Source organism: Branchiostoma lanceolatum, chromosome 13, assembly GCF_035083965.1.
Source record: "Branchiostoma lanceolatum isolate klBraLanc5 chromosome 13, klBraLanc5.hap2, whole genome shotgun sequence".
Classification (NCBI taxonomy): Eukaryota; Metazoa; Chordata; class Leptocardii; order Amphioxiformes; family Branchiostomatidae; genus Branchiostoma; species Branchiostoma lanceolatum.
Window position 1 is genome coordinate 17,565,662 of NC_089734.1, and position 22,194 is coordinate 17,587,855.

At 39.3% G+C, this 22,194-nt stretch overlaps 1 protein-coding gene across 2 annotated transcripts in view; it reads right to left on the reverse strand.

The window, feature by feature from the left end:
• Window positions 1–22,194, reverse strand: part of LOC136447510 (von Willebrand factor D and EGF domain-containing protein-like) — a 43,321-nt gene that overhangs the window by 9,477 nt on the left and 11,650 nt on the right. Inside the window, exons 2-11 of one of the 2 annotated variants that reach the window (XM_066446507.1) lie at window positions 18,515–18,747; window positions 17,958–18,360; window positions 15,675–16,106; window positions 14,859–14,918; window positions 5,738–6,024; window positions 5,042–5,131; window positions 2,500–2,874; window positions 1,904–1,986; window positions 717–780; window positions 272–496 (exon numbers count right to left, since the gene is read on the reverse strand). In XM_066446507.1, coding sequence (XP_066302604.1) covers window positions 272–496; window positions 717–780; window positions 1,904–1,986; window positions 2,500–2,874; window positions 5,042–5,131; window positions 5,738–6,024; window positions 14,859–14,918; window positions 15,675–16,106; window positions 17,958–18,360; window positions 18,515–18,747 — 2,252 coding nt within the window. The remainder of the gene's footprint in view (window positions 1–271; window positions 497–716; window positions 781–1,903; window positions 1,987–2,499; window positions 2,875–5,041; window positions 5,132–5,737; window positions 6,025–14,858; window positions 14,919–15,674; window positions 16,107–17,957; window positions 18,361–18,514; window positions 18,748–22,194) is intronic. The other variant, XM_066446509.1, reaches the window with a different exon arrangement.

Genomic DNA, 22,194 nt, shown 5'->3' on the forward strand with positions numbered 1-22,194 from the left:
TCATATCTGGATTAGAAATTCATTTTCAAACTCTACAAATTGCTGTTTTTTTCTTCCTGGCGGAGTCATTATTCTGCGCAGATGAACAATAATGGTAGAAATGTGGCAAAGTCGACAGCTATCATGGAATGCAGTTGGTTTAAAAAAATCATTAACGAGGCAAATTAGAATCTGATTTGCCTAATTACATTCTATTACTAACCAGGGAGTTCCTCAGTCAATATTTCTACTAAATTACAATACCTGTTTTAAAGGAGATAGAAATGCGTACTTCAAATCTTTTGTTTGTTGCATCCCTGTAGACTGCTACCCCCGGTGACAGGATACCTTCCTCTTTACCTGCTGTTTTTTCTGTGATTTTTGGATAGGCGTAGTGATGGTTACCCCAACCCACGTGGCAAAGGTCTATGATCACGATGTCATTTCCTTCACGGACAGCGACAGCACAATGGCAGGTAGCTCCTCGGTCACCACAGTACCAAGTACGTACTTGGACCTGGAAAGCGTACAATTGAGCGTTAAATACAACTGGTAGAGGTTCCAACAGATAAATGCCAATGTTTGCACTGAAACAACAATCATGAGTCTTTGAGTTTTTTGCAAATGTTTAATGAGACCAAACGTTCGATGTAATACAGACTGCCGTTGTGTGTCTCCGAAGCTGTTCTGTTTTCTTCGAGGGGTGTTTATACCGCGCAAATAGAATACGAACTCACCTCAAAGTTTCTTTCTTGGCTTTTATAAAATAGGAATTCGCCCAAGAACAAAATCGTGTAATATCTGCAAAGGATGGAAAGCAGAAACAACAATGTCATGTTTAATAATGAAAAGTAAAATCGTGCCTGCTCTACTCAGTATAAGTTCACATTTAATCATATTTTTAGTCTGATAATATAGTTTTATGTTAATCTATTATTTTAGGCTGCTGACCGAGGCTAACTGCCTAATTTAGATCGGACGACAAGGGGGCGTCAAGGTAGTCAAGTAAGTCTATTATCATTTACTTCCCTTAACATTAAAAGCAGTGTTGTTTCTCTGCGTGCTGCCTGTTTGTTTTTTGTGGAAGCTTCACCGAGAAGCTTGAAAGTGTATTTTACGCCCGATTTGCAAGCTTTCCAAAATTTCACAAGAGTTTCTGCAATGCGTCCGTGTAAATCTGTTTATGACCGCCAGTCGCTCTATATCCCGTTAGCACGGTCTAGCATGTCGGCACGCAGGTCGATTGCAGATCGATGACCTACTTAACTGGTGTAACTGTTAACTTGAAAGAATCACGAGACTAAGGCCTTCACCAGGCGAACATCCGTCTTTTAAAAAAAATAACCTTGCTATGACAAACGGTGATCACAGACCGAAAACAATTTTGTAAGCTTGTGCCTCCACAAAAAAATTCGAAATTCTAACTTATTTGGTTCGACTTTTTTTCAAGACAATGGAAGACGAATGATTCCACTTGTCTGTAATGTGTGGAATTTGTGATTTTAGGAAGATAATAGCGTTATCTTTTTTGTTAACTTTCAGAAATGATGGAATTTGCTGGCTTCTTTGAACAAGTCGCTTCATTCGTGATCAAAGAAGGGGCAGATTAAAATTTGAAATAAAATGTATTTCGTCTTCAAATGTGTTTGACATGCACAACTTACAAGTTATTTTGCACACAGGGAAGTTCTTGTACCGCACTTTATCTATTTCAAGGGGGTGGACATTAACAACATGCGAAAGGGTGCGACATCTAAGGAATAGGGAAATAAAAAAAGTTCTTTTGCATCGAAATCATGCCATATAAATTTAATTCAGTTTACTTATTCGATATAAATTATGATGGATTTGCTTGGAAATATCTACTAGTGACGAATATATTGAATGGAGAAATAATATTATATGTAGTCTTTCGTATACTTACTTGCCGTCAAAGGTAGTGTAGTGTGGGTCGGTGACACCCTTGCAATGGCCAGGTTGTCCCCCATCTATGGTTTTCACCTCAACCTTTATTAGAACAAAAAAAACACACCAAAATCAAAGCTGTCTTCCTATCTAAAAAGCGCTTCTAAAATATATTTTTAACCCCAGGCTGATAATAAAGTTATCAGTTTGCCTAGCCTGCATAATATATGTTGTTACTCCGTTATCCGTAAAAACAATATATCACTCGTGATATCCTTAGACATTGTTTTTGGATGACAAAAAAGGATTAAAACTTGCAGGGAAATATCAGAATGATGTTATACTTAGATAGTTTAACATAACATAAAGTTTAACATAAATGAGTCAATTTCAATACATATGAATGAACTAGAACGATTTTGCAAATTAGATTAGTAGTCTAGAAAATAACATTTAAGTAAATTCTGTATATATTTAATATTATATACTAATACTTATTTTCAGTATACCCTTGGATACAAAAAGTGGGTACAATTTCTCAGATTCTAATTTTTGTTTTTATCTCTTAAAATCTTTTAAAATATCAATGTGTCAAGATATTTTGACATCACTTACATGAATGTCATCTGGAGTGTAGCCACTGTATGTACTTGGGACAAAATCGCCCTCGATGTCATGATGAAAATGTGCATTTGGAAATATTTTGAAAACCAGCGCGTTCACGCGATCACCATCTATCGGGTCTTGTGTAGCATATATGGTCTTTTCCTCCGACTCAGCTCGAAGAGTTGTTGGGTTCCAATTTGTGGCTCTTATTTGAAATGCACAGTCAATCTCGGGGGTGACGTCATCGCTTACTTCTATCCCAATATCAATGACACAGTTGTTTTCATGAAACCACAACTTATCATCACACAGGAACGGTACTGTGCTGTGAAGCTTTATAGTGTCAGATTTTCCTTCTGGTATCTCCAAGTGCGTTTTGTCAGCCTGGAATAACATAATTTATGATATTTTAAGCAAAGTTTACAAATTTACATTATATAACATATAAACCTGACGTTTGACATATGCGCTCATTTATCAATTTCTTAAAATGTTAAAGTCTATACAGCTCATGAAAAAAAATGCATATCCCCAACAAGCCAAGCAACTGTATTACTTTCTGGGGTGCATGATCCATCTACAACTGGAAAAAGATATAACACACTGCAGTCTAGGGTCTCAACCTGAAGCTGCAAACCCTTAGGTATACTGAGTGTCTTTTCTGGGAGACAGTCTTACAATAACAGCACTTCAATAAACGTTGGCCTTTGACATTATTTAAAGGGCAATGCACACATTTGTTTTAGGATGAAAACACAATCTATACGCCAATGTTTGGTCGGGCAGATTTTATCTAAAGAGAAGATACGTTTTTTTTTACCGAAATCATAAACAAGCCATGATAGACGACAAACGAATCTATCAAGTATTTAAGTGAACTAAAAAAAAGGCGTTAAAAGTGTTTAAAGTGTCTTGCACATTACTACGGGAATCCAGGGTAATTTACAAATACGCTTGTTACATAATGGTATGGTCTTGACAAATAACGTACTATCAAATGACAACTAATAGCATTTTAGAATAAAATACGATAGGCCACACTATGAATATCACACTATGAGTAACGTTGGGTAACATAAATTCGTGGGGTACTTAAATTCGGGATTTTTCGAAAACGGGGTATTTAGGGATATGTACTAGATGCAACATCAGTAATACCGCTAGAAATGCAAACTTGACAGACTAACGCATTCAGAACACTGTCTGAAAAGCTTTGATAACCATGCATAAGAAGTTGGCGACGTCAAAAACTCTCCGTCGCTTATTTACAGAGTCTGGAGGCTTCGTGGGAGACTCACACTGCACGGTTGTTCGCTGGTTTATAAGACAAATGTCACATCTCCTGCCTGCTAAACACAATTATTTACAAGACAACTTATTACAATCTCTTTTGCTAACCTGCAACTGGATTCTAAGTGTGATCAATCATCAAAACTCCTCTTTTTTGCTACAACCTACGGCACGTGTATTTTCCCGCCGCCATATTGTTACCCAGAATCCTGTCGTCAAGCAGACGACAAAAGGTTTGTGAGGAACACTTTTTTGTCTAAATGTTGCGTGTGATAGTGGACTGAAGACGATATTTTCTTCAAAGTTTGCTCCTAACACAACAAGGAACACATGGACATAGTAGTAAAACCATTGCTACGGCATCCAGCTAACTTGCCATGAATAATGTACACGTTGCCATGACGGTAGGGATCGACTTTGAGTGACGTTCTACCGACTCAACAAACGGGATGTTAGCAAAGGCCTGATGTGTGCGGTGCGGCCGTTTTTCCGTGTATTTTTTTTTTACTTGGACACATCTATATCCATAGCACTCTCCTCAAGCCAAGGATGGAACGAATAGCTGCTGTATAAAATGTGATTAGCGGTAAGATATTCAAGACGAATCTTCTCTCCCGAATTAATGTGCACCCCTGTCCGACAGCACCGTCATTGTGCGTGCGGCGGACGGTAGTTTTAAGTTAAAATATTATGGTGTCAGCACGACTAGAGACAAAATCTACCATATATATGATTAGTGCAAATTTAGTACATGATACTGACAGAATAATAGAAAAAAAGGATGGTTTATTGTTCTGCTAGATTGATTTCAGTCAACCATTATCGGAAAAATCCCGAATTTAATTTACCCAACGTTATATTGTTATCCATTATGTTTCTTCTTTTTCTCTACTTCATACTGGTCTCAAACATTAAAACACACACAGTGGTAGAGTGGAGAAATACCCGCGTTTTTTCACAACTTTATAAAGACATTGAAAATGCATGATTTTATGCAGTTTTTTGGCCATTTTCAGGGCAAAACTGCTTATTTCGGACTAAATGATCTGAATTTTTTCTATGGTACATAGAGCAAATGTAAAGAGAATCTAGTTCGGATTTTTGTCATGCTTTACTACAAAATACAATTTTCGATAATTTGCAGTTTGACCATATATTATGTTTACCAAAATGTGTATGGCATATTTACCTAATAGTATAGTGTCGTAGCAATTTTACCGAATCATTTGGTAAGTGTGGAAAATTAAGAAGACATAATGACCTTGATGCCAGCATAGTATCCATTACTGTGGAGATCACGACTCTTCTTATGTTTAAAGTCTTTCCAGTAGGCGTGCACAAGACAAGAGACCTGGAAGGCAGACAACAGATGTGTAGAACATGTAAACATGACAGTAATAAACAAACGGCATAAATGTCACGTTTATAGTAAATGACAATAGCAAGAAAAGAAAAAGAAAGAACATTATTTCATCATCCACACGCCACTAATAACGTGCGTTAATCTTACCAATGGTTTTTACTTTGGTAAGAACTGCTAGATAACTTTAAGCTTTAAATATACCCAACATGGGTGGAGCCCCTAACTATGTGGATATGGGAACTTCAAACCGACCGAGGGAAAGTAGCGATGGGCTTATTATATGCTTACTGTAATAATACATCAATAACCGTGCTAAATGTTACACAATAACACATACATCAATCGCATGATGTGCACAATGAATTGGCCGTAAAGTGCAAGCTGGGAACTAGCATTAGAAAATATTTTCATTCGAATATACCGTTTTAAGCCAAGCCCCCACATTTCGCTGCAGTACCAAATTGTTTTTACAAAAAACTTCAGAAACGAGAAACAAAGATGTAGATTCCATCAGGAAATCAATCAACATTCTTTTTATAATTTAAGGATACCCGCTGTAGAAAAAATTCAGCCACCCAAAAAAAATTCACTCACCGTTTTCCCCATTTTTGAATGCCATTTGTGGGTGCCAAATAAGACAAATTCACCCAAATACTTTGCATCAAGCTCGACTGTTTTCTTGGTTGGATCTAGTGGGGACTCTGTAGCATCGTTGACCTCCGGATATTCAACATGGTCGAATAAGAACTTGACCGCAAACCGTGCACCATCGTCGAAGTCCTTGTCGTATTTGACCTCACATGTAAAGGTCACTTTCCATGTAGTAAGGTTGATGACAGGTGGGTGTAGGACAGGATTCTCGGTGATTGATGGAGTTTCATCTGTAATTTGAAAAGAATAGGTCAGTGCCATGAAAGCTGACATGAATATATTTAAACCCTATCTAGACCGGGCTTTTTTGAGACTTCTTGGACCGGGGGGGACTCTTTCGACCCCCCCTTCATAACTTCCGAACCGTATACTCTATCATCACCAAATTTGCAGGGAGTGATGTTCACGTGAAGTTTCATAATTCCTGTAATTTTGGTGACGTTATGACGTAATCTGACGTTATTATGACGTCATCGATGTGATTTTATTGGCTAAATAGGGAATTCCCATAATATCTAAAAGTATTAGACAAAATAGTGCATATTATTGATTTAAAGGTATGCAAAGACATTTGGTGACTAAGTTGACGTAAAATTGACGTCGAAGAATGAGGTCATGTATTGTAAGCAACCCCCTGGGATCCGCCATCTTGGATCGGCCATTTTGAAATTTTTTTAAATACATTTTTTCCATGTATGACCCCAAATAACTATCAAAATAGACTTAAAACACTAATCTAAATGTTTCTGGCTAAGAAAATTCCAGGTTGTGACGAATTTAAAGGCAAAAAAGCCTGTTTATACCAAAAATGATGATCTTGTCCGCAATCTTGGATTTTGAGCGATGACGTCATCAAATTAGCATTATTTATGAATACTTAATCATGACAGTTACATTAAATCACATATGATGTTATTCATGTAGGAAACAAGTGTGGTTGAGCAAGAAAACATTGGAAACAACCATGTTTAAATCGAAATTAGTGAAATTTGCATAAAATGCCTCTTCAGAAACCCGTTGCCATGGCAACATGAGAAATGATAAACTTATAATTTTATCATAATATTGTTGCCAACTAAATTTTAGGAAAAGTCACCAAGTTTGATTGTCCTACCATACGTCGTTGGACAGTTATACGATGTCAAAATTGGCGCGGGCACTTTTAGCCCCCCTCGGTCTAGATAGGGTTAATATCATACGAAAAGCTATATTTTATGTGGTACAACAGTACGTTACTTCCGTTGAGATAGCGTTCCAAAATTGAATGCCATACAAGGTGGGGCGAAGAAGTCGAACGTTGACCCCTTGACCTTGAACCACTGTCTATTCACTCAATGATTAGGAAAAAGGGGGGGGCATGTAGATGTCGGTGCCAATGCCACACATTTTCCCATAGCTATTAATTTCAAAACAGTCTTTTATCAATTTCCATTACCTCATTTGCAATACCAATCAACATACCAAAATCTCAAAATTTCTGAGAAAACTATCAAGCCTCATAGGTGGCACCATATTTTGGCAACGTTGCAAATTTCCTCTTCTGAGCGCTAGTTAACCTTTATCTTCTGCATAAAGTATGTCCGCTTTATGAGAAAGATGGGACATTTATCGATATATGCTAAAGGCAACTACTGATATCGACGGAACTGCACAACTGTTAGACTCAAGTTTGCAGGTCATTGTCTGAAAAGCTTTAAAACTTTTCATTCGAAGACATTAGAATCTTTCACATCTCATATTGGAACATCTGACAGCACCTTAAGGGATTTGTTCTCCACTCTTGTTCGCTGCATTTTCGAAATATTTTTTACACCCGCTTCAAGTTGAACACAATTATTATCTCTGCCTAGAAGGTTATGTTTCAGACAGCGTTTGTGTGTGTGGTTGTGTCTCAGTATGTCGACACTATAAATCGAGAATGTCTGGATGAATTGTCAACATGTTTTTTAGGTAGGCAAGTTTTGATAAGACATTAAGATGATTAGATTTGGACACCCCCTAGCGACTTGCTAAGGTATTGCAGCTGAATATCCGATTTTGATATCTCGTGTTCTGAACGTGCCCTATAACCATATTTTTTAGTGTTATATAGCTCTTTAGAGGGAGAGTAAGTTGTGTATGATTGGTCTCCTTCAGGGAGCAAATTTTGCTTCAAGCTTTGAAATGAAATAAGTAAAAAAGGGGTTGTCGTATCTTCATGGCTTTTGGTATGTAGATAACTTGAGGGATGATTTAAATGATCATATGTTTTTTTTTAAATCTAAGTCGCATACTCAATAACTATTTCTTAAAGAAAATCCGCTGCATTTCTTGGACTATCAAAAACTTGACATGTGTAACTGAGTAAAAAAGAAATATTGATATTGACAACGTAACAATACCTTTTATTGTGCATTAACAGTCCACATGTCGAGGTGTATTTTGCCAAATATAGTTCTCATGAGCAATAACGAACCTCATAATATGATCTTTATTTAGTCATAACCCTTCTTTATACAAAACAATAAAAAGGTTTTTGTCCAGCGACAGAACAGGATAGACTCCTGAATCAGTAACAGCAAGTTGCATGGAAGCGTCATGCATGACGTATTTCATATGCAATTCGACACCGCGTGCACCATCATGTTTCTGGCGACGCCTCAAGGGCTGAGGCATTTATAACAGTATTACGATCACTTTAAAAGAATTTCAGGAATTGCACGAATGCATTCCCTAGGGATTTGGTTTTGATGTAGCCGTCGGCTTTGTGATTTATAGAAGGTCAGGGGAGGCCTTTGTTGATTTGTATGTGAAAAATACCATTTTGGCAAACTTGCTACTTAAGGCACAGAAACTGGCTATCATTATTTGATTTTCTGTTTCTAACAAGAGAGAACAGTATCTACATCCCTCTTTTACTGATAAGATTCAACTAGGAATAAATTGAAATAATAAAGCTTGATTTTCGAATAAGTTCCGAATAAATCTTTTGACGCCTACAATAAAGGATTTTATTTTTGAACATGTGACTTATATAGGTTCTTTTAGATGCTCTCTGAAGACTATAGCTAACACATAAAGGATAAAGGAAGGACACAGAGACAAGGTTTCTTCAACATTGGGCATAGTAGATGTTTTGTGTGAGAGCTTTTATTAATTTGTGTCTCATTTGTTTCTATCCTGTATTTTTTGTTTGTTTATTTTGTTTGGCCTTGTGATCCTGGATTCATTGTTTATTTCTCCTGGGTTGATGTAATCAGCGCACACTCCTTTCTTCCTCGTTGACTCCAGTGAAGTCCATATGCATTTCATGTGTTAAACACTTGGCTCTGTCTGCGTGGTTTGAAGATAGATACGCTTTTAATGAATTGGACGGTAATCGGGTTGAATGGTGGGGATTTTATTATTGCAGTATTTGGAAGCTAAGTAAATGTGAATATTACGGCAAACGAGGGCTTTATTCACATAGTTTATAAGAATAATTGCGAAGATAATTCAATCAAAACTTGTGTTATTGGGCTAGCGAAGATGATCAATTAATAGGATTCATGCAAATGAGCAACGTACACCGTAGTCAATGAGAAACGTTTTGATATATCACTTGAAAAGGTTAACATCATTTCGCTTATGTATGAGGTAGTTGAACTATAGTTCATAAGAAAAGCTAGTGAAATAAAGTTCGTTATGCTAACAAATAACTCCACTCAAGCTTTTTTTCGCTGCCACTGTATTTACCTCTGGCGCCTTTCCGAAACGCACTAAGCCGGCATATATATTTTTTTTTCTAATAAGTCTTAACGTTTGGTAACATAAATTCGCGGGGTACTTAAATTCGCGATTTTTCGAAAACGGGGTATTTAGGGATATGTGCTAGATGCAACAGCAGTAATACCGCTAGAAATGCAAACTTGACAGACCAACGTATTCAGAACACTGTCTGAAAAGCTTCGATAACCATGCATTAGAAGTTGGCTACGTCAAAAACTCTCTGTCCTTATTGTCACAGTCTGAGGGCTTCGTGGGAGAATTATACTGCATAGTTGTTCGCTGGTTTATAAATGTCACATCCGCTTCCTGCTCAACACAATTATTTACAATACAACTTATTAGAATTTCTTTTGCTAACCTACAACTGGACTCTAAGTGTGATTAATCATCAAAACTCCTCTTTGTTGCTACAACCAATGGCTACGGCACTACGGTGAATTTTCCCGCCACCATATTCGTTACCCAGAATCCTGCTATTCGGCAGACGACAAACGTTTGCGAGGAACACTTTTTTGTCTAAGTGTTGTGTGTGATGGTGGACTGATTGCGATATTTTCCTCAAAGTTTGCTCTTAGCACAAGCAGAAACACATGGACATAGTAGTATTACCATTTCTACGGCATCCAGCTGACGCCCCGATAAATAATGTACAAATTTCCATGACGGTGGGGGTTGACTTTGAGTGACGTTCTACCGACTCAACACACGGGTTGTTCCCGGAGGCCTGATGTGTGCGGTACGGCCGTTTTTTCGTGTATTTTTTTTTTTTTTTTACTTGGACACGTCTTTAACCATAGCACTCTCCTCAAGCCAAGGATGGAACGAATAGCTGCTGTATAAAATGTCATTAGCGGTAAGATATTCAAGACGAATCTTCTCTCCCGAATTAATGTTCACCCCTGTCCAACAGCACCGTCATTGTGCGTGCGGCGGACGGTAGTTTCAAGTTGAAATATTATGGTGTCAGCACGACTAGAGACAAAATCTACCATATATATGATTAGTGCAAAGATAGTACATGATACTGACAGAATAATAGAAAAAAGGATGATTTATTGTTCTGCTAGATTGATTTCAGTCAACCATTATCGGAAAAATCCCGAATTTATGTTACCCAACGTTATAGTCAAGGTTGACGGTCAAAGGTTTAGACTTTGACTTCATGTGCATTTGGGACAGTCTTAAACACATTTGGAGGGCGTTCTGTCATTAGTTGCGAGATGTTTGATTTTCTTGTGTTTTTTTTTGGTGCAGACGAAATGCATTACCATGTCATTGTTTTAATGTGTCCTTTTTAGAAATGAACGGAATGTAGGAATTGATTTTATGTATGTAGTTTATCGATATATTACTACCGTTTGTATCGAATGAATTATGCAATCTTGGTCGAAAATAATAATTCAGTCTGTAAACGAACAGATGTAATTATTTATACAATAGAAATTGCGATTTTAAACTATCGGACTGTAATCTCTCTCGTTCAATGTATAAATTATATTTAACTGTAACCTCCAGCGCAATTCAGGTTACCAATGGTTACCTGCAAGGCTGTTTGTTTGTTTGTTTGTTTGTTTTACTGTAAAATATTGAATAATAAACCATGTCATCATTGCGCTGGCGTTAGTTTTCAGAGTTATACGTGTTCTGTTTGTTTGTTTTGTTTTGGGAACGGTTTTCTTTCATTATTAGATATCTTTGCCGTCTTGGTGGTCTGATAATCGCTTTATCTTCTTTCCACCTGCGGCGTGAGAACCTGACTTTGAAGTTTGCTAACTCTCTTTTAACATCGAGTCAATACCGTCACCTCCTGCCGCCTAACAGATAGAGTATCAGTGGCAAACAGACTCGCTCCTCAAATAACCTAGACTTGTTGTACTGTAGAACAGAACAGAACGGAACAGGAATAGTGCTGTCCCCTATATGACATGTATGATAAATCACTGCAGCTGATCGCGCAATCGACATCAATCTGTACTTGGACAATGCTGCTCCGATTTCCACTATATTTTAAGTGTATTTTGATTTGCTATATCTGACCTCTCAATTTGCAAGCCGAATTCGATTGTTGATTTTAAGTGTATATATTGACTGAATGTATTTATGGTCAGTAGAGAAAGTTCGTCTTGTAGTATTCAAATATGTATGTATCGCCCAAGCTATAGGTATGGGCGGTACATATTGTGTTTGTAATGTTTCTTTCTCCTCCTCCTTCTCCTGTCAGATCTTCAAATCTCTGTCGTCCCTGGGCCAAATGGGCTGAAATTTGGTATGCAGGTAGAGGGAGTGCAAAACCCCAGAGGTTTTTTTTTCATTTTTTTTTTCAGATAAATCCTCTGTGAAAAAGAAACCGTCTCAAAATGTTTGGACGCCGTCTGAGTGCGTCTTTATGCGTCGGAGCCCGTCCCAGGCCGTCTGTCCTGTCAGAAACGGCGGCGGACACGTCGCGCGCGTCCAAGCCGTCCGGTCCGTTTGTTAGTTGGACGCCTGGGTGGCTTCCCTGGCCGCTGGAAACGTCAGAAACAGCGTCGAACGGGGCTATAAAATAATTATTCACCCGACGCTTCCGTCTGTCGTCATTTACAACGTGCGAAAAGCACGTTTTTAGCTTCTGCACATGCGCAAATTTGAGCGGTAGTTTTGATTTGACCGTTAACTGTAACAGACCATTTGTTCAGTCAGTACACGTTTTGCTGTATTTTTTGCCCATTTCTTGGATTTCTCGCAGTCTTGGAGGATGGAATTTACTTCTACAAGCAGCTGTATCTTTCTACAGCATCCGGGGTTCGGTTTTATTCCAGTGAATGAGTTTATATCGCCAAACAAGACCTCGAAAGTTAGAAGAATCATGATACGAACATTATTTGGCGTGGCGGGCCCGCCGCTGCGATCTTGGATCGAAAGTCAACAAACTTCCGTCGGCAGAAAAAAGGGATATCACCAAAGAAGCTGAGTTTTATCAAGCTGGCTGAGTTTATTTTAGCGGAGACTGGTAAGTGAACAAGTATTTTATGTTGATGTTTGGTTACAATAATACAATTTAAAGCAGATCTTTAATAGAGTTACCGTCGACTTCTCACGGTGCCCTCCCCACTTACGAAAGAAATGATGAAATAGGATGTTGTTATTAAATACCAAAGAATAAAAAGGCACATAAGAACATCGTAGAATACCTGTATACTATATCTGTTGGTTTAATAAACGATGACGATGCTGTGAAAATGTATATTTAGACAACAGAAAATGATTTCAACCCACCAACTTGCGGCACGTCTGGCATACTTGCCGCCCTTCCGACTCCGGTTACGGGGTAGCAATTATCAAACTGAGGATGTTGTTTGGACCCCACAAAATAAAAATAACATAAGGATACTGTAGAATACATACTAAGAATATCTCCTGTCTTAATTTATGAGACAATAGGGAAGATCAAAACATTTTTTTTTTAAATTTGCACCCACCCTTGATGACTTGTATGCGCCCGTCCACTTTGCCGGAGCACGCAGTCAAACTTCAAAGGCAGGATTGAATTTCACAAAGCTGCGCCGCTGTGTTAAACCAAGGACATTATTAACGTTTTTCAACCGTGGAGCAATGTTATAAGATATACACGTTGAGAAGAACTTCGTTTAATTTAGCTTCCAGTTTGAGGCCAAGGTGGCCGTGGGTGGTCTTCTACACCAGTCTGGCTGCATATTGTGTTGCCCCAAGCGGCCATAAAAATCATAACCATGCCCGGACGCCGTCCCTGGCGTCGTTCGGCGCCCGTCCCTAGCGCACCCGGGCGGCGTCTGCAACCCGGCGGGGGGAAGCACGGACGCCATCCAAGACGTCTGGGACGTTTTCTACGGTGTCAACGACGCCGTCAAATGAGCCAATCTAGACGCGTCCGCGTCAGAAACGCCATTTGCGCCCGTCCCTGGCGTCGTTCGGCGCCCGTCCCTAGCGGCCCCCGGGTGGCGTCTGCAACCCGGCGGGGGGAAGCACGGACGCCATCCAAGACGTCTGGGACGTTTTCTACGGTGTCAACGACGCCGTCAAATGAGCCAATCTAGACGCGTCCGCGTCAGAAACGCCATTTGCGCCCGTCCCTGGCGTCGTTCGGCGCCCGTCCCTATCGGCCCCCGGGCGGCGTCTGCAACCCGGCGGGGGGCCCGCGCGGACGCCGTCCAAGACGTCTGGCACGTTTTCTACGGCGTCAACAACGCCGTCAAATGAGCCAATCTAGACGCGTCCGGCATTTTTCAGGCCGTTGAGACCGTCCAAGACGTGTCATCAAGAGTTTTACAACCCGTCCAAGGCCGTCTGTCGCCATAATTCAAGACGCATTGAATTTCAGTGGACGCCTGTCACAGACGGCGTTCGGCCGTTTGGGACGGTTTCATTTTCACATTGCCTTTAAAACGATTTTATTGAGGTTTTCTGTCCCCAAAACGAATATTTTGGCCTCCAGTGCCTTAGCATGTAAACCAAAGGACCTGAAATTTTAGTGTAGTTACACATTGGATATTTACCCAGATGACCACATTATCAGTGTTACCACCACTTGATTATTTAGCTGCATTTGACAACTACCTTTCAAGTATTACACTTGAATGTATAATACTGCATGCTACTTGTGTCGCAATTTAAATGGTCTTGTTACCATAGTGGCTACCGACGATAATATACAAGGGTTCGATCAAAAGCGTCTACAATGTCGTGGACAAGAAATTTTGAGGAACTACATGTTACCTTATTTAAGCAGTCTTATATTTTGCATTTTTTTTACTGACACGTGCAAGGTAATCTCTGATGTCGACGTGTAACAGAAAAAGATTCTGGTTCGCTAGCTTTCATGATTAGTGTTAATTGAATCTTACCAAAAATCGCTATGGATAATAACGAAATAGCACAAGTATCATAAGGTCATAGGTCAAAACTACCCTCAGAATTAGAAGGAGATGCAACAGACGAAGAATACCATTAGCCTGAAAATATAGGTGAAACTGGGGTGGTTGGGTAGTGGATGGGACGAAAAGGAATATTATAGGACTAAGCGTGTGGCTTTGGGCGTATGTGTGCACTTAAGGATTTTAAAAATATGGTTACCAAAAACTGAAACGGGGTAAAATTGGTGCAACGTCGATAGTATGTAAATGCAATGACCGGGGATTGAGTTAGATATGTTAAATTCTAAATGTAAATTACTTTCATATACAGTCCACGCTTTCCCACAATAAGAGATGACTAATAACCCATGATAGTATGATTGATATTAAAGAACATTCATTGTAGAATATGTTATTAGTGCTATAAATAATCGAAAAAAACAACTCACTGACGCATTTTCCATACTCGTTACCCCAGACGTGACCAGCAGGACATGGCAATTGGTTTCCTGCAATGTAGAAAAAATAAGGAAAGCTTGAAACATGGAGTCCTGAATAAGGAATCAATATCGGTCGACTGAATTAAGGGTGTGGCGGATACATGTATTGTGTGTACAATTGATAAGAATAGAAGAGGTTGAAACATTTTACACATTTACTAGTTTTTTTAGAACTGACACTATGCATTCTTTCACGTTTATGAAAATATGGCGAAATCTCAAGTTTGAACCAGCATCATCCATTGACAAATATTCGTCGTTTCGAGATGAAAGAAATTTCGGTTGTGTATATCCAAGTGATGCCATGACAATGATAGGTAAAACTATGTAACTCGCACTATCTGCAGAGTATAACCTCTCTTTGAATTGTTTCATGTTGCAATTAGCCATCGGGCAAGAACTTGCAAATGAAACATTGCAACAACCTGTGAAGGCCTCGTTCATCAATTCATTAATTATAATGACTCCAATATCTTTAAATTGAGTTAATGCCGATAGATGCTGAAATACTCTTTGTTGTCTATTTATAATAACTGTAATGACTCCCCTACACCTTACACTGCACGAAATGGCCTCGTATCCCGGCGTATACGTACAGGGATTCCTCCGGAAATATTCCATATCCCGGTGCGGATTTAGCGTATCCGTTAATTATATCGGATACACTAAATCCGCACCGGGATATGGAATATTTCCGGAGGAATCCCTGTACGTATACGCCGGGATACGAGGCCATTTCGTGCAGTGTTGAATTAAGTAACTTACCAGCACAATAGGCTTGGCTGCACCCAGATGTAGGCGACAGGCAATACGCATAAAACACGTTCCCTCCATCTGCAGTGCATCTTTTAATTCTTATTTGAGTCCTATGACTACAGCAGTTACCGGAAACACCATAGTTGGCACATACTTCTTTGACCGCTACTTGGCTGCTAATGGGATGGGTGCCGTCAAGCCATAAGGGAACTTGTGTTCCACAATGGTACTCCGGCACGCAACCTTCCGGGATTTGTACGCTTTGACTGTGAGCCTCAAACCGGTACCATCCTTCTGCCAAGCCGTTGTCACATATAAGGGAGTCACCTGCCCCAGGGACGAACTCAGAACTTCGGTGAGGCTCTGTTATCGTGTTGTTGTAGGCTGTGTTACATATTTCATCGTCAGTGATGTTGCAACGATCTTGCCCGAGTGAAATTTCTGGAAAACCATTGGAAATATGGATATATTACCATATATTTTATAATAATCACAAACATCATCATCATCATCATATTGGGCGACTTGGCCGGACTAAGCTTGCTCTCCTCCTCCAGGCGTTACGGTCAGTCATTATCTGGTCTAGATCTGATCATAAACATACTGCATACAAATAGGTTAGTATCATTGGTGGCATGCATAATATCCATCAACGCGTGTCCTTCTAGTTTGAGGCAATAAAGTCCACACATTTTGATTTCTTTGTTAAGGGGGCACGCCCCAATTTACTTTTAATATTTTAGGTTTCAATTGAGGGCTTCACGCCCCCGAGTCTAGATACCTTCTCTTGATCTCCCAGGGAATCATTCTGAAGCAAAGTGACTGTGTATGGGATGAAAACATATCCCTTCCGCTGCATGACCAATTGAGATTTGTTTCTTCAAATCCACGTTTAATCGAACCAATCATAAGGAAAATTCTAGATTTTTTAAAGTTTTTTTTATTTTTATAGTCCTAAGGCAAAGCAACATCAGACAAAGAATGCCACAAAGATCAATCTCGGGCAAAAGGGTCTCGTTCCTATTAACGCGGATGAATATCAGGAAGTAGGGTTCGGGCCCAAACTCAATTTTCACCAAGAAAACACCAATCCAATGCGCTTTTAGCCAGGTTAGAATCTAATATCAGTCAGCAGCACCTTATGAGAAATGTGAACTTAACCTAGGCGCTCGAAACCTTTTCGTCTATTTCTTGTAGCGCACTAACACGGATCTTGGTCGCGGAATAACTATGGTGTGTAAAGTTAATGATTGCACATCCTAGACCATGCCACTGGCAGATAATCAGCTCTCGTTTAGACAGACAAGCTATACATGAATATCCTAGTCATGAGGGCAAAGAAGACGAAGAGAAAGGCATGTATGTGGAAAATGGAAGCAAGCTAAATCACCGGCTGACTATATACCTTACGCAATTGAAAGGAACTCCCTTCGGAGTCTTACACGAAAGTGCAGTGACTTTGAGCACAGACTGGTTAAGGGCATCAAGAATCATTCTGGAAATATGTGAACACACGCGTACGACTACACGCTAGGCAAAAGGCTGGAAGCTCAGTCAGGTTAGATGGGTCTATTGCCCAGACAGATCAGGAGTATGCGAATATATCAGCAATTTTGTTTGCCACCGTTCTTACAACATTGGACTTGTAATCTTTCTCTAGGATAAAGGTCAGACCGTCCGTACCGTTACTAAAGGGACAGAGAGGTCACAGAGGAGACGAGGAATACACTTGAAGCATTGAATCCTAACAAGTTAGCTGGACCAGAAAACTTTCACACTTGATGATTTGATGATTTTCATGTCAATTTCTAAAGTGCCACAAAAATGAATTTCCAGTCAATCAATTTAATTAAGTTATCCATTTTTTGAAAACAATTCTGGAAACAATCGTCATCCCCCTCCTTATGTCAAATGTTTTAGTGACATATCACAACTTATTGAAATTGGTCCTGATGTTATATGTACAATATTATCAAATTGTGTACTTTTCTACTTAAGAAATATGCAAAAAAATGACAACGATCCGTCGACTCCTAGGTCAACAGATAGGGAGCCCAAACAGAAAATCAAGGCCAACCGAAGTCGAGAATACAAAATAGTATATTCGGTAGTTTAAATTGTTCAATTTGATCTTCGTTTTCCTGACCCTCACTTGACTATCATAATGGTCAAACAAGTTACTGTAAGCTGTTTAAACAAACAAACAAACAAACAAGCAAACAAACACACAGATAAAACAAACAGTCATAAAGACAAACGCAATCTTTTTGGCAAATGTAATGAAACACATACCACATTCCACCCGATACAACTGCGCTTCGCCATACACTAGTTTCCCAACAGTTTCCCAGTCTAGCACGCTTCCACGGTAAGCGGTGACGTTTATAAGTAGTTGTAATATTTGTGAGTCAGTCATGGCATCGTCCCAGACGTTGAAGCTTGAAATGTCTCCTCTAAAGGCTTGGTTAATTTGGAACGATCCTCCGGGAGAATCTTGCTCCTGGCCGAGGACCCAAACACCACCTGGATTGACTGACCTTCCGACAGCATAGCCAGTACCTGAACCTACAACACGCCCGTCTGTGTACATCTTCCAATCGCCGCTGGAACTCTTCCATGTGAAGCAAACCAAGTGCCACATGCCATCCAAGACTTGTAGATCCACGGAGCCAGTGCCAGAGAATTGAATTGAAACCTTGGGGATAAAAAATTACTTTTTGGTGTGTCTTAACGTTAACAACATTTTAAAATCATAAACTGCAAATTCCGAAAGAATAAATGCAACCAGGCGAATTTTTATTCACAACTTTAATACCGTTTTTGGTATAAGAAAATACAACGGAACCTACTGAAAATGTAGTGTGAGACGTATCACCGAAGAAGAGAAATTCATTCTGATATCGCTGGGTGGCGTAGCTGAACAATGTGCCGCTGTGAGCTTCGTCTGTTCTCATGCGGACACAAGCCGTCACTGCAGTCAGAGGGGCTGACAGCGTACTTTGGAGTCGTACATAGTCGTGCACGGTGATTGTCGAAGGAAATCTCAGAATATCTCCGCAACTTGATACTGTTGTTAGACCAACTAGAATATGAAGGCATATAAAACATGAACCTAATGCGGTATTTTTCTGTAAGAACAAGTAAAATTTGTTGCAGTTATTAATTTGTGTTGATAAGAAAGCATTAAATAATTTTCATACAATTTTTCTGGGCCATAACAGCCAGTCGGTTTTGCTATTTCTGCCTAGAGCCAACCCCGAGGTATATATGGTGTCATAAGGTCTGGTCATTGGTATAACCACCCAATAAAAGCATGCAGTGTCCGGTGCTAAATAACTTAATCGCCAAAATAGAGATAAATTCTGCGGCACGACTGCTTGTTTTTTAACGTGACGTGACATGCATAAAAACCTTACTTGTAATAATTATCGACTACCCTAACAACTTAATTTAATTTTCTTCCTTTCTGTGTTTTAGTGTACTGTGTTTTTGGCCTTGAAAGAATAGAGCACACTGGAGACTCCATTGCCTATTTTTCGTTGCGTCATCATTATCACCACCACCACCATCCTTCCTCTCGTTACATAAAATTCCCCATTGCCTCGCCCCAAGGTCCATATCTAACTGAAGTTCATCTGATATAGTCATTCGTAATAAAACGATAGGAGAAAAGACTAGGTGACACTTGTGACACTTCAAAATGATAACATGCACAGCATGGTCGTGTTATTTCAACAGGCTAGTCTGGAGTTACTTTCTTGACATGTTTGTGGCATGGCCGCTTGTGTGTAAACATGACGTCATCGGACATGCATAGCAACCTTCCTTGTTTATAAGAACTACCCTAGCAACCTTCCTTAATATTTTCAGACGGCAGGTACGCCATCGTATTTAGATGTCACGCGCCCAATCATCCAACTGTCCGGATGACAGGAGGGCACTCTCAAACATTTCAAACACCTACTGCAGGACGTCCCCCCCTTGCACTAGCATGTCCCTGGGTACAGGTACCTGGGGCGCACCCTTAAGCCCCCCGGGCCTGTTTCACATAGCCGAACATGGCTTCGCTACCATGATTAGGATTGGTTCGGGAGCTAAATTGGCTTAGGCCGACAGGTGTTTGGCGTGGTCGTCTTGTGTTTTGCCGCGCCAGCTGAATATCTTCAAAACATCCAGCTGTGGGTGGAAAGTCTGGAATGGGTTGCCGGGTTGTGTTTGGCGCGTCGTCTGGTGTTTCGGAGTAAGTCAGTAGTCAAATTTAAATAACCATACCATAACCACGGTTGACTCCCAACTTGGTTCCAGCCTACACAACCTTAAAGCTATATTTAAGCTAACCATGATCCGAGTTTGATCCCTCGATGGTGTAAAAAAACATGGAAGAATGGATCATTTTAAAGAATTAACCCTTTCTTTGAAATTCGCTGATTTGTATGTCCATTTTGATTATCTTGTTTTGAATTAATTCAGATGGATTTCACCAAATGGGTATATTTTCTTGAAGGAAAAAGAAGACCATCTACGATAAGAATTATCAAGTTCTATTCGACTAAAACTATCATGTTAAAAGCTTAGTACTAAAATGCGAAGGCCATTATCACCATGATAACGACGGGGAAAAAGTAATTGACAAGAGATACTTCAAAACAAAGATTTAAAATGGTATGAAACAAACGCCGTTAAAATATGCCAAATAAAAAGTTACAATGATAGAATCATTATTCAAAGCACTGCCTATGTTTAGATATCACTTCTGACAACATGCACAGTAACTTTCCTGATTGCCTCATTTTTATGATATTGACAGCAAACTATCTTAATTGCGATTTGTACAAACTATTTGCCGTCCTTACCAAATATCACCTATGTCTAATTGCAAAGCTCACAGTTCATCATTACCTGGCTGCTTAGGAATTATGAGCAATCAGATATTACTATGCCCCTCAACGAAAAAAGGACCCACAAAATTTGCAATCAATGCCGAATATCTCAAGCTGAATCCCTTATTCGACATTGATCTTAGGAACGATTAGAAAAAAAGACTCAATGTCATGGCAGAAACCTGACTACACAATGGAAGATTTATACAATTCAGAAAAGCAAAGATATATGCATGACCTATATCATCGTTTTAACTTCAATGGCTAATCTCGAGTTTACCTCCTTCACATCAAATTTACGGCCTGACTGAATGTGGGCAAACATGACGTCATGTGACTTGCAAAGCAAGTAGCTGGGAACCTTCCTTGTTTAGATAGATTTCCCCAGCAACCTTCCTTATCCTTAGTCCTTAAGTTTTTAGTGCCCTTGAATCTAGCTCGACGCTTGACCACCTTGTCAAGAAGCACCGTGATTTAAGAAAATTTAGTTTAACAATGTGCTTTACTTACTTAATCTAATCATTTAAAATATACTATTACCTGTTGGCTGGATACAAGTAATCTATTAAAAGCAATTTTGACAATATACTTCTTTATTCCTCGAAGGTGAATGACTAATTTCCAAAGGTCACAGTTGAAGCTTTGTTTTGAGATTTGACTATCATAAAACAAGGAAAGCACCATTATGTTTGCATTTAATAAAAATATCCATACAGCTCATATCAACACCGCCGTATCACCGTGCTAACTGTAACGACTAGTCTTGTGTTTTGACATAAGATTTCGACATAACTGCTGTTGTTTAAACACGGCATCATGTGACATGCATGGAAACCTCCATGTTTACGAGGACTACGCTAGCAACCTTCCCTTATTTTTGTTTCTCTTTTTCAGCGTCTTGGAACTTGGCCCTCTTGCAAAAAAAAAAAATTGTTAAACACTGATTTTCACTGCAGACTCCAGGCGGAAAAATGTGAATGGCTTGTTACACGATGCAAATTTCCTTTGGGCATCACCGCTCTTACCTATTGTCTATTTGAATGATATATTCTATTGCCTGTTGCCAGTGTACAGTTGGTACATAATAGATGTTGAGCTAGGTCATTTGGAGGCTGAAAATAATTTCCATTATAGATTATAGCTCGGGCTAGAACAGTGTGGGGATATGGTTGGTGAAGAAAAATAATAGATTTATATAGCTGAGCAATTTCATCAAAGGCTTGATAAACAGTGACAAACTGCTTCAGAGTTGCCTATCATGCAATTTTCGAAGAGAATACCTATTGGCATTACTTGTGAAAATGATTGGAGAAAAAACTAAGTGACACTACAAAACAATAAAATACACGGTGTGGTCGTGCTTATTCTAACGCGATCATAAGTCATAGGTGGAAAAAAAGTATTTGTGAAAATTTCAAAATGGCCGATCCAAGATGGCGGATCCCAAGGGGTCGCTAACAACACGTGACGTCATTTAATGACGTCATTTTGACGTCAACCTAGTCACGATTTACGTAATATGTCCTGGTATACCTTAAAATCAAAAATACATACTATTTTGTTTAATAACTTTAGATATTACGGGAATTCCCTATTTAGCCAATAAAATCACATCAATGACGTCATAATTACGTCATATTACGCCACAA